This window comes from Lissotriton helveticus, chromosome 5_1, assembly GCF_964261635.1.
Source record: "Lissotriton helveticus chromosome 5_1, aLisHel1.1, whole genome shotgun sequence".
Lineage (NCBI taxonomy): Eukaryota > Metazoa > Chordata > Amphibia > Caudata > Salamandridae > Lissotriton > Lissotriton helveticus.
In genome coordinates this window covers 1137357132-1137374799 of record NC_136065.1, presented here as the reverse complement: position 1 = coordinate 1137374799, position 17668 = coordinate 1137357132, and the positions used below count along the sequence as shown (strand labels likewise).

Below are 17668 nucleotides of genomic sequence, written 5' to 3'. Positions count from 1 at the left end.
GTGTACTTGTAGGTTTGCCTTTTTATCACAAGTGCACAGCTACGAGCAGTAAAAAGGGAAGTCACAATCTCATAGCTGACAGAGCACAAAGTGAGATCTTCATGCACTTTGAGAGGTGATGCGCTGAAACACAAACTCACATCTTGCCGATGTTAAGACACTGTTTGAGATTTGTCCACAACACCGGTGTCTATGCAGGACGTCAATGAAAGTGTTCACTTCTACAAAATTCATGAATAGAGACTAAGTCAGTCACAGAAGTAAGCCTTTGGTTCAAAATGGACTAGAGAACTTCGAAGATATAAAAGGCAAAAACAATTTCAATCTATATGTTTCTTAGTGCTGCCTTTTCTTGGGAAACAATCCCAGACTGATGAGTTAAGTCTGGTAAGATGTTCATTTTCCACTGCTAATGGGCTAACAGTGGCCTAGCCGAGGTGCCATGGGCTCCAGTGCAAGCAGGGAAAGGGGCCTCGGTAGCTCTCGCTTTGGTGGTAAAATACAAACATTATCGTTCTGCAGCAGGCCCTCACAGCCCTGATACTAAGCCACTGCACCTGCTGCAGTATTCCCGGGGCCACATTTTCTCAGGATGTCCAGTACCCAGAAGGTTAGGCTGCCCACAGAGGGGCTAGTCTACCAATCCACCACGGAATCTTGACACCCCCTTACTCTGCTTTTTGTGCTTAAACACCACCCACAACAGTGGCTAAGTACAGTTACACTCCCCCTGAAGCAAAAAAGAGGCACACAACAAACACGAAAAAAGAAAATGTAACGCCAGGCACAGTGCAAGGCCATTATAGGGCAAGAACAAGTACTTTCTGAGCCTAGATCTCTTCATGTCTATGGCTGCCCTCCAACCCTGCCTCAGCAGGCCCCGGGGCTGCGTTCATCCTCAGGCTGCAGACAGCTGCGCCCAGAGCCGCGTACCTAGTACATCATCGGGCTCAGGACGCCGAGTCCCTTTCAATTCCAAGGTATGAAATGCCCTGACTCAGGGCACATCTCCCTGTGCTCGAAACTGCAAATGTGTGCATTGTGTAATGTAAATAAACAAAGTGGAAACAGAGCGCGAAAAAGCAGCAGTATTGCCTCCTACTGTCCTGTTTGCATGTTGCACACCCTCCCCCTCCCACCCCCAGTCACAACAGGGATTATGTCATCTGTTTGCAACTAGATTCCACTCACCGCGCTGTCCTATGGACAACACCCCATGGACGAGACGTTTCTGCAACAATAAAAATGTTCTCGGTGAAATGCCAAGTTGCTTTTTTTTTGTTGCAAAGTGATCGGCATACATTATGACGAGAGGGACCGCTTTACAATCATAACAGATACATTGACCAAATGCATTCCATTATGACACCGTTCCTGTGAAAAACCTTATCCTTAATAGCAGGTCAGCCTGCACCCTCCTAGACACTCACTGGGCTAACGTCATCTTAAATACAATCTTTTCAGAGGCCCATCCCTAACAGGAGACATTTCTTTCGTAGGTTTGTCGCTCTCTTATGTAATGGCGCACACTGTTCCTCCTCAGTTCTCAATACATTCATTTTAACATTTTCGTTGAGAGTGAATCAGTATGGTGGGTTTGTAACAGACTGAAAAGATGATTAGCTCGAGAATTAAAAAAAATAGCTGCTAGTTGAGTATTTTTGGGTAGATAGTCTAAATATTGCACCAAAGTGGTTGTTGTTATTTGAACTGATTGCCTCAGATAAAATCGAAGTCGTACACCACCATTTATTTTCGTTAAATGCAACATAAACTCCACAGTAGCTCTAACATTCTGCGGCTATCTATGCAAAGTGCTCCAATCTGCTTTCTTTGGTATAATTAGACTAAGATATACATGCCTTATGACTTTAAATGAATCCATCACTTACCTTTAGATTGAAGACCTTCTTATCGCAGATGGTGCAGACATGAGGGAGGTGCAGGGGCGGTATCCCGTGGAAGTCGTTTAACTCATGAGGCTGTAGATGCCTGCGCTGCGCCATGGATCCTGGCTGGTTTTGATCCTGCTTTTGCATCCCTTGGGAATTGCTGAAGCCCTGCTTGTTGTTGAACTGATTGAAAGGCGATGGGCTGTATTTGGTGTCTGATGTTGGCTCTTCGGGGTTGTACAAATCATTCCTTACTTCATATGGCTGGCTTGTTGGTGGCCACATGACAGAACTGTGATCCGGCTTGTTTTGGCCCGAGAAGTTGAGTGCATTGTCCCATTGGTTGGTGGCTGCGGTACCATGTAACGATGAAGCCGGGTGTTGCTTCTGGCTCCCGTGCTGATGCGCATTCATGCCTGATTCACTGTTGAAGCCTGAAGAATGCACCACGGCTGCATTCTGCCCATGGGAATTGGACAGATAGAAGTCCTTTTGAAACCCAGGATGGCCGTCAGCTTTATGTTGTCCAGACATCACATAATGGCCTTCCGCAGTTGTTCCTGCGACAGAGCCTGAGTGGGAAATGTTATTCATGAAGTCGCACTGGTGGTCTGTTTCCACTATATACACTGGTGCGCCAGGTAGGTTGGGCTTGTAGTCATAGAAACCCCCCACAGGAGGCATGGGTCCAGGCTTATGCAAACCCATCACTACCGCCTGCTGGTTGGGCGCAGGAGGCATGGCATTCCCAAAAGAGTGTACTCCGACAGAGGTCTGGCTGTTCGCCATGCTTCCAACCTGCCCCATGCTTGCTGCGGCTATTGGAGCCATCCCGGCACTCGGAGGAGGGAAGGGTATTCCGCCTGACGCGAACCGAGGGTTGGGCAGCCCGGGTCCAAGCTGGTGCGCTCCGCTGTGCCCATGTGGCGGGCTGATCATGGCCGCGTTCCGCAAGGGATTAAAGAGAGGCTGAGACATGGCCACTTTGGAGAGAACTTGATTCAGGACGGTGGCAGCTGCTGTGTTGCTATTGACTGCGTTCTGAGCCAATTTTAGCCTGTGCAGCGTAAGCTGTGCTTGTAACTGAGCGAGCTGCACGCTGGCCGGGGATGGGAGCAGCGGGTTCGACGCCCCTCCACCTAAATGGGTGCTGACAGCGAACGGGTTGGCCTCCAGAAACTTGGCAGCGCTGCAATGAAACAGAAGCGTGGTTAATTAACACAATGCTGAACACCTGGATGCTAAACACTTCAAGCAAAAGCCTCAAATTCATCTACAGCAATTTAAGCCCTCACATACACGACCCCACTTGCATCACTCACTTCAGGATATTTTGCATTAAGACAGCTGTTTAATATAGATTTTTAGATTCACAAAGCAAGACAAACCTCGCCCGAGAGTACCTACCAGCCATTTTACAACGTCTTCAATGTCACACTTTAATCTGCACCATGTTTTTCAGCAATATGTGATTGTTTAAGGGAAACGTTAGGGCAGTCTCATTCCTCCCACGCATTCCCTCGCCCGGCTGCTCTTGGGAACAGATGGAGATGCCTTGAAATGCGCAGCCAGCTGCCCCCCTTTTGAGGTCCTATTACATGAATTTTGCACTGATGCAAAAATGGTGCAATGGTCTCGGTGAAGGAATGTGTACAGGAGGAAGGCCCCAAGTTCAAATTTAATGAAAGACGTTGCTCGCCAGGCAGCAACACTTAGTGTCACACAAAAACTGTTTTTTTTGCACAATAACGTTGTGACTAGTTGTAGCCACGAGTTGTGCATTTTTACCCTTTAGCACAGCACAGGGCTACATATGCTCAAGCAGCGACTGCAGTGTGTAACTGCACCAGGTTGTGGAAAGATGTCTGGGCCGCCCCATGGAACACATCTCAAGTTCCTACAGGATGCACCGACTGTGCGCCACTTCCTGGGCGGGGCACACTCAGTGGGCCTCCCAATGGCTTGTTTGTCCTTGTGCCCACATCTGTAATGCATCATCACAGGTACAGGGCATCCTCTTGCGTGGATAGGTCTGTGGACTCAGGCATTTGGGGGAATGCTTCCTTGACACTGCACAGGAGCTGACAGAGCATCAACATCATCTATTCTATAGAGGTCATGCAAACATCTGCTGGCTCTTTCTGTAATATCAAAATGTTGTAGGGTCACAAAAACAGGCATGAACACTTGCTTCTGCTTTGGACCACTCTATGCAATACAACCCCAGAAGAACATCAAGTCCTGATATCTCTCCATTCCATAATAGGTCTACATGTGTGTTTCTGCCCCGGCCATCCTAGAATCTCAAACACTCATCATGTACGGAAATGGCTGTATTCGCACTTAAAAAGGAATGGTACATAGATTTTCATTATGAAATCACTTGGCCTGCAGCTAGACCTTCTCTAACTCCACAAAGCGCATCATATTGTCTCAATGCCTCTGGAAAACCAACAACCTACCACTGTCTGAGATATTGGCGAATCACTGGGAACTTCTGTTTCTTTTTTCACAGACCCTCAGACTAAGCCACAAGGCTCTGAAAAAAGTATCAGGAGGATGCTCAGCATTCAAAAAGGGACAGGGTGAACAGAGGGAAAGCGATGCCTCAGTTTGAGGCTCTAGCTGCACAATGCGGTCTGTGTATATGGATTGCAGGTTGGGGAGCTAGGCTGGGAGAGGGTAGTAGAGTGTATCTTTGTGTCTCTAGTAGAGGCAATACGAATAGAAAATCTGAATTTCACAGGAAATGCCTGGAAAGGTAACATACAAAACCGTCGTGTATGCACAAATGCCGGTATCCCAGGCCGCCATTTATTCAACATTAACCTGTTCTTGTCTATAATGATTTTTGTAATATGTTGTATTCTGAGCATTTTCTCCAAAGTGGTCATCATAGAAGAAGCTAAAGGATACGGTTCTGCTTCCAAGGTTCATGTGGTAAAGGCACAATAACTTATGGTCTTGTTGGTGCGCTCACTTGCAGGGAGATGGAAAGGCTGCTGGCTTAGCATGATGTGTGGGAGTGAGTGAGTGAGGGTGGGCCCCTGATGTTTAGAGTTACACATTATGAGAAAACCATCCAGTGATGAGCAAGTATATAGCACCTACCGTTTTGTTCTGTAGATGTCCGAGAGTTTGAAGATGATCCATTTGGAAAAGTCATTGCACTGGGACCAAGGGCCTTATGTTTGTACAAAGCATTCATAAAAGTGGTCGCAATTTGCGCACCGACTTTTCCCAAATTAAGGGCCAGATGTACAAACTGCCAAATAGCGCCTTGCAAATTGCGTTGCATTTGCTACTCGCAATTTGCGAGGCGCTATTTGGCATGTACAACAGTGTATTTAACACTGTTTGCAATTTCCAATGGGGTCGCAAATTGTGAGGCTCATGAATATTAATGAGCCTCTCGTAATTTGTGAGCCCATTGGGAATGGCTGGCCCTCCCAAGGATGGTGGCCTGCTGGGCTCAGCAGACCACCATGTCTGGGACTGCTTTTAAATAAAGCAGCTTTTTTTTTTTTAATGCAGCCCGTTTTCCTTAAAAGAAACATGGACCCATACTTTTTAGCATGCGCAAACCGGTCTAAGACCCATTTGCGCACGCTGAAAAGCGGTGTACATCTGGCCTAATTGTTTTGTGCACACCAACATATGTTCAAACATGTTGGTTAGCAAAATTCTGATTTGTAAGGGGTCGAAATTTGACCTACCTCATTAATATGGACAAGGTCGTAAATTGCAACCCATTATGAATCACTGCCTTCACAGGAGTGGTGGCCTGCTGGGGCAGCAGACCACCATGTCTGTGCCGTATTTTAAATAAGGCAATCTTTTTTTAACGCAGCCTAGGTGCCTTAAAAGAAACTGGGATGCGTTTAAAAAATGACAAAAAAAGTTTCTAAAACCTTATTTACGAATAGGCTGTGGTCCCAGGGACCACTGCCTACTCCTAAAAAATGTTTTTTACAACATTGGCAAAGAGGAAGGGGACCCCTTCACACTTGCAAGTGGGTTACCACCTTCTTAAGATATTGGCAACCTATCAGTAATTTGTGATCTCTAATTTGCAATTCTGTATGTAGCAGCAAACCTGTTTCGCGATTCCGTAACAAGTTACGGAATTACATTTAGGTTCTGAACATACCCAAAAGCTATTTTGTGGTCCCAAAGGCTCCGATTTTACAAATGTGTGCCTTTGCAACTGAAAAATAGTTTTGAATGAACGGCCCATAGTGAGCAGGTTAAAGACACAAATTAAAAGGAGCCTTTAATAATACGTTTTTGAAATAAAGTTATGATTATGTAAGGTTTGAAGTAGTTAAGCTGCTTCGGTTGATGGTGAGGAAAAAGGGCATGATTTATTTCTGAGAGGCGTCCGGAAAGGTGTAGAGGGTAAGGGTGAAGAGTAAGAGAGGGGTAGGTTTGGGCATACAGGGAAGACATGGAGAACCTGATGATTTGGACCTTGAGCTGAAGAAGTAAGGAAGTTTGTCTGAATAATCTAGTTGTGCACAGGGGAGTGAGGAATAAGTGCAGAGTTAGGGATAGTTTCCTTGGGCGGAAGTAAAGTTAGAAAATGGGCTATGGTCAGGTAAGACAACAAAGGAAACAATACACGTTTGCTTTCTTACTTCCATGGCAACTTTTCCTCAGACATGAGCAGATATGAAATTAATCAACATTCTCATGATTTGGATAGTTGTTTAGACCACATGTCACTGTACTAATGCTGTCATTTTTAAAACTGCCTGTAACATGCAGGACCTTTTTGGTACAGTAAAGAGTTCCAACCACTCTACAGGGGTCTTCCAAGCTCGTTATTCCATCAAACTAGTGGGTCTGCTTGTTGTTGTTGATACGTGAAGTGGTGAAGAGAAGTTGCCACTTGAGAAGAATTATTTCAAGTGATTGACACTTTTAAGTAGCTCAAGGACATGCTTACATGTAGGGAGAATGTTTGAAAATAGACTTGGGGATCATGTTTCCACAGAGGTCAGTGACGTTATGACCCTGAGGTTATATAAGTCAGGCAATGCCAGAGAAATTTTCACGTCCGCTTTGTCACGGCTGTGCCCATAAAGACCACCTTGTTTCATACTGGCATCCCTAGTGGGTAGGTTGGCCTTTGAATGGCCACCCTGCTTCTTACTGGTTACCCTGCATGAAACTGGTCTACCGACTCCTACTGGTCATTCTGGTTTGTGCTGGTCACTGTACTATATTCTTACCACACTGCTTCAAGCAGGTTGTTTTAGCCATTCTGGTAATTCTGCCTTATTGGTGACCTCACCTCATGCAGTAACCCCGGTTCATACTAGTTTCCTTGACTCATAGCTCTTTACTCACCATGCCTGTATTCTCCAAGCACTCTGCCAGTGGCATAGAGTAAAATGATGGGGCGACCTTGCACAGTGTGAAGGGGGTCCCTGTGTCTCCCATATCTTATAGATATTCATTGACCCTGGGCAGAATGAGGTCCCTTTGAAGGGTTTGGGAGCCCCTGAAGGGTTCCCTTCCCCGTGCTGCATGGGGTGCAGGGTCCCGTGCTTCGCCCCTGTAGTCTGCTCATATGTGTTGGTCATGGCTAGCTAGGTAGATTCATATATTTCAAGCTGTATTTCCATCACTGTTAAATATTTTCTTTGAGTTTTTTTTATAAACACGCAGACTTACTTTTTGAAAAACCAGGCATCATCTCTATGTGTAAAAGCAAAATGAAAAAGAAAAGATTATGGGTGACATTGTTTCAAAAAGGCAGCAGTAACATGTACATGATAGACGTTCCTATATGGAGGACCAATGTGTCAATGTTGTTAATGTTTCTGTAAAACTATTTAAACTATCCTAGAATATGTTAACCTATAGAGGTCTGTGGGTTGTGTGTGGGCCTCTGAGCTCTGCACATTACTGCCACATGAGCGGGTGGGGGGTGGATTCTATATGAAGGGTGACCTTTCTTTCTTAAAGTAAACCATATGACTGCAGAGCCGGGTGCTAAGTCCAGACACGTCACATCTTATTTAACGCCTGCATTGAGAGATATAGTGACCGGGCAGATACCACATGAAAAGGTCTGGAAACACCACTCGAACCCAAGGACTCTAACGACAAAATCTAACTGTTTACATCTTAGAGAGAAAGGGTTCCACCAGTTTTATTTAACAATTCTTCCTAAAAATAAAATACATGCTAGTTGGTTATCCTAAGAGATTACATCTCACTGTAGCACTGACATAGAACAGGTAATAGGAGGAATATTTATATTTATAGGATATGACTCTTATGTGTTCTGACGCACAGAACGATAAGAGACATCTGCTCTGAGTGATCGAATGGCAGGACACTCCTCCCAAACACATTTACAGATTATAACATTACGTCAATAACATTTTACAAGGAAAGGGGATAACTTTAGTTAGTTCTTACTTAAAACAAATGAATCAAATCATTGTAATTGTTTAAAAAAACCTGATAATGCTCCATCAATTTATCAATAGAGAAAATGTCTGTGACGCGTTTCAATAGGATAATGGAGCATGATGAATGTAAGCATGATGCGCTAACCTGCTATAGAAAGCATCAATCATCTTAAAGTACTATCTTAAAGCTTTATAATCACAGCACAGTCAGTGTTTAAAGCGAGTGAATTGATCATACAGGGAAAGGCACACATGAATCATCCCCAAAAATGAGTAAATTTAGGAGAAATAACTTTACCAGATCTAACAGTGCCATCAGGAACCCACTCATGCTCTCGAATAACCAATACATTCACACCTCCCATTGGCACTTCTGCCACTGATCTATCTACCACGCGTAACCTCTACACCTTCTCTCTGTTCCTCTCAACGGGTCCTCCTCACTTACTCCACTGATACCAACTCTCTGCCCAGACTTCATCTGCGTTTACAGTCCCTTTCCACTCACTCACACTAACTCAATGTTGTGGGGGTGACCTCTAAGGTCTTCCTAAACCCTGGCAACCTTTGTGTGGCCTGTGTAGCACCAGGGAGTGCAGGGCTTAGATCAAAGACATGGACACCGAAAAGGATATAAAGGGGACCTGGGGCAGGGCAGCAGGCAGAAGTGAGCTGCTGTGCCCACAGGAAATCTCAGTAACATCCAAACCAATGATACAGCTGCCCACTCTTACCACTGACACTACTGCCCAATTCCATCCCTGCCCACTCACCTCTGGGACAAACCCCACAGGCACAAGGGATGACAGAACATTGGCCCTTCCAGGAAGCCACAGCACCTCCCCATACCAGACCAGCTCCCCAGTGTTAATTTGGCCTGGTCCACACCACCTCACAGCCTACACCTCCCTGGAAACCTTGGAGCACAGTGGCACAACTCGTTCCCACAGTGAATAAACTGATGTTCAATTGAAAAGCACCAACATGTGGAGATAGGCACCCATGTCTAAATTAGGTCATGAATGTGAAGCATCATGCATACTCTAGGTACTATGAGGCAATACCAAATTACCATTTGGCTCCATATAGTTTTTAAAACATAAGTTTTTACTGTTCCTCACACTTCACCCCAGCATTTCCATAAGCACTACTCAACACACAGGACTTTTGGTGGGGCTTGAATATACTTGTTTCCTTGGTTTAGTGACACAGAAAAAGCTGCCAAAAATGTCGATACCACACTAGCATGTTAAGGACAATATTTATTGGGAATTCAAGGGATTAAGGTTTTAGGTCTACATAAACAGAAACGTTCACGTGGTCCATGGCAAAGAATGTGCTCTTCCCCCCCATCTAGTCTGTACTTGCTTCTGAACATAAAGATTATCAGAAATAGCATGCCACAGCAAAGTTACAATATAAGTAACTAACTATCCGGTATACAAACAATTTTGCAGTTCCAATCTTTCTAATTCACAACCTGCAAAAGAGTGTTGGAAATGTATATAACCCCTTCTGCAAATCGTAATAGCCTTTTCAACTCGCAAATGGGGTTTCGTGATTTATAACAACTGGCAATTAGAAGTGAAGTTAAGTTTGTAGATTTATATTGCGCTGCTTATCACCCATGAGGGTATCCAGGCACTGTCCTTGGGCATGAGGAGATTAAGGGGCCTTGCCTTATGTACAAGGCAGCATTACGCCACTTGACGTGGCTTAATGCTGCCCAGGGCCGGACTGGATACCGGGCAGTTGTGTGTGCTGCCGTGCTGGGGGCTAATTTAGTTGATGGGGACCTACGTGCACAAAACGAAATTCGTTTTGCTTTTTTTATTTCAAATCGCACGCAGGTCCCCATCAACGAAATAAGCCCCCACCACAGAGAAATTAGCCCCTAACTCGGCAGCAAACACAACTGCCCGGTAGCCAGTCCGGCCCTGTTGCTGCCTTGTACATAAGGTACCCTTTTAGGCTATGTTTAGCGTGAAAGGGGCGTGCAGTGGGTGCAGGCGCGGTTCCTCCATTGGGGCGTGGTGGCGTAGCCCCCCCTGCCGCCCGCAGCTCCCTCGGCGTTTTTTTAGTTAAGACTGACAGTCATGTCAATGAATCAACATGACGTCAGACCGCCCTGCCCCTTCAGAGTCTGAAGGGGTGGGCGGTCTGGGGCATGTTGATTGATTGACATGATTGTACAGGCACCAGGCAGCCAGCAACACAAGTGCGCATGAGTGGGGACGGAGGGTGAATTTTTACCCGTGCCCACTCATGCGCATTTGTGTTTTTGCTTCCTTGCGCATGCCCATTAGGAGCCCTAATGGGCGTGCTGCGGGCGAGAAGGTACCTGTGCCCCTGGTGCCAAGATTGGCCGAGAGGGGCTGTGAGTCACAGGCTCAGCCCCTCTCGGCCAATCCTGGCGCCAGGGGCGCTGTGAGCCTGTGACGTGAGGGGAGCAGAGCCCAGAGGTGGCGCGGACCGGGACCGGCAGCAAGGTAAGAGTGTGTTTTTCTTTTATTTTAAAGTGTTTGGTGCGAGCGTGCGTGTATGCATGAATGTTTGGTGGAGACTGGAGAGTGTTGCGAATGGATGTGTTTGTGTGTATGCGTGTCAATTGGACACTGGTTAATTACTTTAAGATTGGGCACGCTGCATTTTAAACTTGCCTTCCCATCTCCAGGGTGAAGGAAAGGGGGGTCTCTCGCCATGTGGATGCAAGGGGCTTTCTATACAGGACAGTTGCCACATTATTATATTTATCACTTTATACACGGGCCAAAACGCTCCTTTTTCGGTATTGATCTTATGCAAGTCAAATTTTAGAAACCATAAAGTGGGGTTCATACTCTTGCAATCTTTGGGCTCGAGGGATCAGTATTTTTCATTATTAAATTTTAAAAAATGTGCCTTCTACATCTGGAAATGCTACAGTACCTATGGTATCATTTCAATAGATGTATTTTAGTATACCATTCCAACTTGCAACGCACCCATGGGCAAGATCCAGTCTTCTCCTACTTCCAGTCTTTTGAAAAGTTGTGACTCATGGATACATTTGTTTGTAAAGGTGAATTTGCAGTACAAAATGGAGCCTGTTACACTTGGGGTTGCAGGATTGCTGCAGTAGTTGCTGGCACAGTGAAATAGACTTCTTGTGAACGGCGTGTAATTTAGATTTAATTTCATTACACATAAGGAAACCTATCTGGCCATAATTCAGTGGTGTAACCATGATTAACACCATGGATCGGATATTGAGAGCTGGCCAGTCGATTAGAATGTGTCCTTTGCGGGCTATAGTTTTCTATACGTTTGCTGAATGAGTATTCTGTGGCTGTCAGTTCCTTATCGATTTTGACAATGCAAAGGAACAAACAGCTCCTCAGCAGCAGCCTAGCTCTGGCTCCCTTTCATCATAAACCTTCACTAAAGCCAAACGGACGCCCAAACAACCTTTGAAAAAAATCAAACAAACTGAAATGTCAGTTCATTTTTTTTCTACTGGTCATTTGATCTTACATTCCCCTTTAGTGAAGGAATGGTAGTGTCTGGCAGACAGTGACTGAGAGACCATCCTATGATGAAAAAGGGCCGAAACTGGGCCTTCTGTGACACTGGAGTTGGGCTATTTATCCCCTCAAACACTGGTGAGCTGAATTCACCACTGCTAATAGCCTTATTGCCCTAACCTACAGGGCAAAAACGCCTGTTAATGACCACACACAGTAAGCAATAGCATCTGTGTAGTTATGATTTCCATTGTTTCAAAGAAAAGGCAAGTTTTGTTTTCCTAATGCTTTGTGCGGTTCAATGAATCTGCATCCCATTTTGGTTTGGCGTGGCAAATTTCATGCAGCCCCGTCAGGAGGTAAAGTGGCATCAATAATGTGACAGTACCTAAGAGCCGTATCCCAGTCAGCAAGGTCTTAGAGCTGAGATTTTCATGAAAGTCTTATAGTCTGAATTCAGCACCTGAGCGTAATAGGACGGAATGTATGAAGCTCTTTGGTTATACTGAATATACTGAATAAGCAGCTACCTATGTTATGTCATCTATTAATGTCATAACTGCACTTTCACAATTGCTTTATTAAGCATCCTGCTTTCTCAAATTTGCTTGAAAATGCACGATTTTTCTTCTCTTTTTTCAAAATTTTCTCGTGGGGGGGTTCACTACGGTGCAGTATGCAAATCAGTTTGCGCCCCCCACCACTTTAAAATGTCACCAGCCGCCCCTGAGTGGGTTTTGTGGTGGGCGTTCCACTGCGTTGTATTTGACGCTGCCCCCTATGTACAAGGGTGGCGTACATAGGAGGCAGCGCCAAAATTAAGACCAGGGAAATCCTGGTCTTAATTTGGCGAAATGAGGAGAAATGCATTATTTCTCCTCGTTTTTGCTTTTTCCATGTGTGCTGCCTTGTGCAGTACACATGGAAAACGGCAGAGGCCGTCATTAGCGGCACAAGGCCTAGCTACGCGATTGGTTTGCAACAACCATGACTGCGCTCACAAACCATCAACCATATACTAACACTTCAGAGGATAGGTATCTAATACGATACGCTTTAAGAACAGTGTCAGGTGGGTTTGTGGGCAACGGAGACGAGCCGTGGAGGGCAACAAATGTAAATCATTTTTTATTAACCAGCGCCTGTTCCTTTAAAGTACACAGGCTGCAACAAGAAACTTCGCATTTTGGAATACAAATGCAGGGATGGAGGTCTGTTGTCCCCTGCAAGCCACTATGCCTACATTTGCGGCCAATCTCTAGGTGATTACAAATTGCAACCTGCCTACTTAATATTCATTAGGCCGGTTGTTTTTTCTGCCACCTGCAAATGTATAATTTGCAATACGACTATTAACACATAGGTCGCCCCACAAACTGCATACCCACTCACAAACCAGCTAATGTGCAAATTGCCCATCTCAGCGTTGTGACAGAGGGGAGCAGATCAGACTCCTAAATGTACTACTTCTGCACTTAGCAAACTACATATTTCTGAACGCAAACAATGTTTGTATATCTTAGCACAAACATTTTCGTTTAAAACATTTCCATATATTTTTTTTTTGCAAATTAGAAATGTACAATTTATTCACCATGCTTGGAGAGTGATAATTTGTGGTTCCTAAAACACTTTAAACTCCACACGTTATTTTTAAACTGTTCACATTTTTGGAAACTGTAAAGAATAGCTTAAATCTGCACCGACCTAATTGTGTGCTGACTTCCACATGGTTAAAATATTTTGCTCCTGTGACCGTCCAGCTTTCACTCCAAACTCCCTGAACAGCAGAATGACTCCCTCGGACCGGAGACTCCATCACACTGCTAATATTAATGTTATGACAGCGTCTGGTTCCAGAGTTGCATTTCTGTGAACATCGAATGCAACAGACCTCTGTTGTGCTTTTTTAAGTGTGGACGGTTGTATTTAACTCTTCTGGCCCAGGTCCACGGCTGTGAGCTTTGTGAATGCCTTCCACGTGAGCTTTGTAGTTGTTCGGATGTCTGTCGTGGTGAAGGATCTGTGCGGTGGATTAGCAGAAAGATGTCTGATATGAGAGCGATGAGAAGTCTAAATTGGATCCATTAGCCACACAGACAACAGCAGACACATAAACAGGAAGTGCTACGTGCTTCCAAATTACGCCTGCTGTTGAAAACCACAGCTTGATCGCCTAAGATCTGATGTTGTTGTAACCGAACAGCATTTGTGGTGAAATCAAATATTTAGTGTATCTATTTTCTTTTGATTTAATTACGTATGCAAAACCTTGTACAACTTTATAAGAGTTACAATAGTTGTATGTCAGAATCCAAAAATATTGTCCTACTAAAATAGTGAATCCACAATGTCGACCTCCACTGTACCCAGTTAAGTGTATGTATAAGGTGTTGTAAAAAATAAAAAGCATGTCACCACCTAAAAATGGCATTCACAAGCTAGCAATACAAATGTAAAGTGTAGATTTACTATTGTTAATGGCACATCAACATGTCACGACATTATATATATCTTCAAGGTACATTAAAGTGAAGTGAAGCATAGTATATTAACTATATGTACTTACCTTCACAATGTTGTGGTAGTTAATTTTCTGGCTACAATATTTTTGAAGGAAAAAATGTAAAACACAGTATTCAGGTAGAACACCATTATGTCGGGCAATAAAAGCAATGTATGTACTAAAAATAGTTCAGTAAAATGTAATCTATTCATTAAGTTATTGACTGTTAAGCAAAAAGAAATAGATTCTAAACCTGATCTTACTTTTTATTGTGGTCGCACTACAGCCAGATCCAGCTGTCGTCGGGAGATAACATGGTATACCATACTCCACAGAGCCAATCCTTTCTCAAGATTGGATGGTGTTTGTCTCAGTCTCAGTTGTCATGCTTCCATTAGTTGCATTCCTCCATTTCTGTGTTTCATCCATTCACAGGAGAGTTTGGTTATGCCGTGAGTCTATTTATCATTCTTCCTTCTACAAACGCAGCTTTGTAAACTGGTCCACATTTAAAACACCAGTTTTCTGCCTTTCAGTACCACCTAGTTGTCACAACAAAAACTTTACACGTTACGATAAATAAGCATTGGAAATGCCAAATGTTCTAGTTTATATGTAACGGTAAGAGAGACGGATTGGACTTTGCCAATGGTTGTACTTGTTCTCTGACACTGGGAAAATGAAGCTGTTTCCCTACACAGCAGTACCTCTATTCTTTCAAGTTTTTCAGTGCTAACAAGTAAGCCAAATACTAGGATGAGCACTGAACAATAGAAAGGGGAAGAAAGTAAAGAACCACAAGGTGAAAAAGAAACAGAAGCAAGATGTCTTAAACAAGCCCATCATGAAATCAGTTGCATTTTTGCCAAGAATGGAGAAGAAAGGTTACTGGAAGCCCTTGCGAGGTGAAGATGGAGAAGCATTGTTCGTATTTCGGGTAGCACATTCTGAGATGCCTCACTCAGCGCATGGCTTAGTGCCTGTGCAGCCGAAATCACCCCATTGTCTCCACTGGCTGTCCAGGGGGACGTTCCAAGAGCTGTCTAGAGTACATGGCAAGAATGGTGGCAGCAGGATCGAGAAAATACAGTGCTGAGCGAAAGATGTCAAACCTAGGTATTTTCTTCGCATGTCAAGCAAACTCAATGATTTCCAAAATGTGGGCATGGTCAAACATTATAATATGCTCTTTCCAAGATGGACGTCTATCCATAGGATGCTATCTGAGTGTCCCAGTCCAAGGTGAAATAAGGTCTTTTTCCTGTGTTTTCAGTACCGGTTAGAACCATTTAAATGTGCAGGATGTATCACAAACCCCTTTCTTCACTTATTTATCATCATGTTTTCCGTTCCCTTGCTTGCAAATTTGTCCCACATTTTTTGCAACTGGAACTTTCCGCTGGATTCTACTTCTGGAATTTAGCCTGACTCTTTACACCTTCGTATTTTTGAAGGGGAGTTTGGTGCTTTGCAATTTTTTTCAGTGCTAATCTTCAAACAAGATTCATAAGGCTTCCATATAGGTGTTTTCCCTTTATGGGTTTTTCCTTCTGTTTGTGATCCTTTATTGAAATACTTGACCTTTCAGAGATACTATCAAGTGCCAGTTGAAACTAAGGTTTTTCAAAAGAAATGCCCTTTTCTTCTGGTTGAAGAAAATGAAACCATAAAAACACATATAAAATCCCCCGAAGACCAAAACCTTCAAATTTTTAGGTCTCGCCTAGCAACGCAGGCATACGCTGTCGCCTTGGCGAGCTCTATTGTCGTCGATTTCTCAGCAGAAGGGGGACAGGAGATGTGCATGCGTACGGACAGAGGATGTGCAATCCGTACACATGCGCATCTCCTGTACCCGCCCTCTACTCGCGCCTTGTCAGCATGTAGTCTACGGAGGGAGGTACTGTTCACCTTGCGCCCACACCGCGTGCCAGCTGCGGACACTTCCCTGTCCCTCCTCCTTCGCTTAAAGCTCCGTGTCTTAGCAGGCGCCTCGCTCCCCTCCCTCACGGGTTTCCCTCTGCTCACTGCCTCGGTCTGGGACTTCACCTTTAGGTGCCCCCTCCCACTGCCCGGTTCATCTGGAGAGGCGATTACACAAGGAGTGCTACTGCCTGTGACTGTGTGCATGAGTCTGAGCATCTGGGCGTACATGTGCCTGCACGTGAAATCTAGTGTATATGTGTGGATGCTTGCATGCATGCGTATACTTATTTTTAAGCCTGCTGTATTTATTTGTGCTGTGTTGTATTTGTGCCTCTTTTCGCGCACCACGTGTTCTGATAGTTTGCATGTTTATGTACATTTGTGTGGCTGTGTTTTTATTGATGTATTTGCTGATAATCTATGTGTGGTTTATCTGTAACTTCATTGTTTATATGTAGTTGTTTAAGTTTTATGCCTCTGTGTCTGCACATTTTTATGCTGGATTGTATGTTTATGTGCTTATGTGTATATTTCGATACAAAAGGGGATGATGGACGGAGCGTTTGAACAAATCAAACACTCACCCCCAGTCAACTGATCTGGGTTTAATCCATCACCATTCTTTAGTTCACTCAGCCACCCCAGTTCAGACATGGCTATATGCAAATCAGTCTGACCCTGTGCCTCATGGGAACAGTCCCGCCCGAACTGCCAAGCCATGTCTTCCCTGGACCGGAAACAAGCATCCTGGGACCGGTTTCGGATTCATAATCCTCATCAGCCAGGCTATCTTGAATCCAGTGGCCAAGTGAACAAGGGACTCACGTCTGAGCATACCCTGCCACACTTAGGGCGAACAAAGCAATACAAAAGGGGATGATGGACGGAGCGTTTGAACAAATCAAACACTCACCCCCAGTCAACTGATCTGGGTTTAATCCATCACCATTCTTTAGTTCACTCAGCCACCCCAGTTCAGACATGGCTATATGCAAATCAGTCTGACCCTGTGCCTCATGGGAACAGTCCCGCCCGAACTGCCAAGCCATGTCTTCCCTGGACCGGAAACAAGCATCCTAGGACCGGTTTCGGATTCATAATCCTCATCAGCCAGGCTATCTTGAATCCAGTGGCCAAGTGAACAAGGGACTCACGTCTGAGCATACCCTGCCACACTTAGGGCGAACAAAGCGATACAAAAGGGGATGATGGACGGAGCGTTTGAACAAATCAAACACTCACCCCCAGTCAACTGATCTGGGTTTAATCCATCACCATTCTTTAGTTCACTCAGCCACCCCAGTTCAGACATGGCTATATGCAAATCAGTCTGACCCTGTGCCTCATGGGAACAGTCCCGTCCGAACTGCCAAGCCATGTCTTCCCTGGACCGGAAACAAGCATCCTGGGACCGGT

The 17668-nt window shown here is 44.7% G+C and overlaps 1 protein-coding gene across 4 annotated transcripts in view; it reads right to left on the bottom strand.

Moving 5' to 3' along the window:
- RBM20 (RNA binding motif protein 20) overlaps positions 1-17668 on the bottom strand; it is a 504792-nt gene that overhangs the window by 138367 nt on the left and 348757 nt on the right. For all 4 annotated transcript variants that reach the window (XM_078643764.1, XM_078643763.1, XM_078643766.1 and 1 more), the window contains exon 2: positions 1893-3081. In XM_078643764.1, coding sequence (XP_078499890.1) covers positions 1893-3081 — 1189 coding nt within the window. The remainder of the gene's footprint in view (positions 1-1892; positions 3082-17668) is intronic.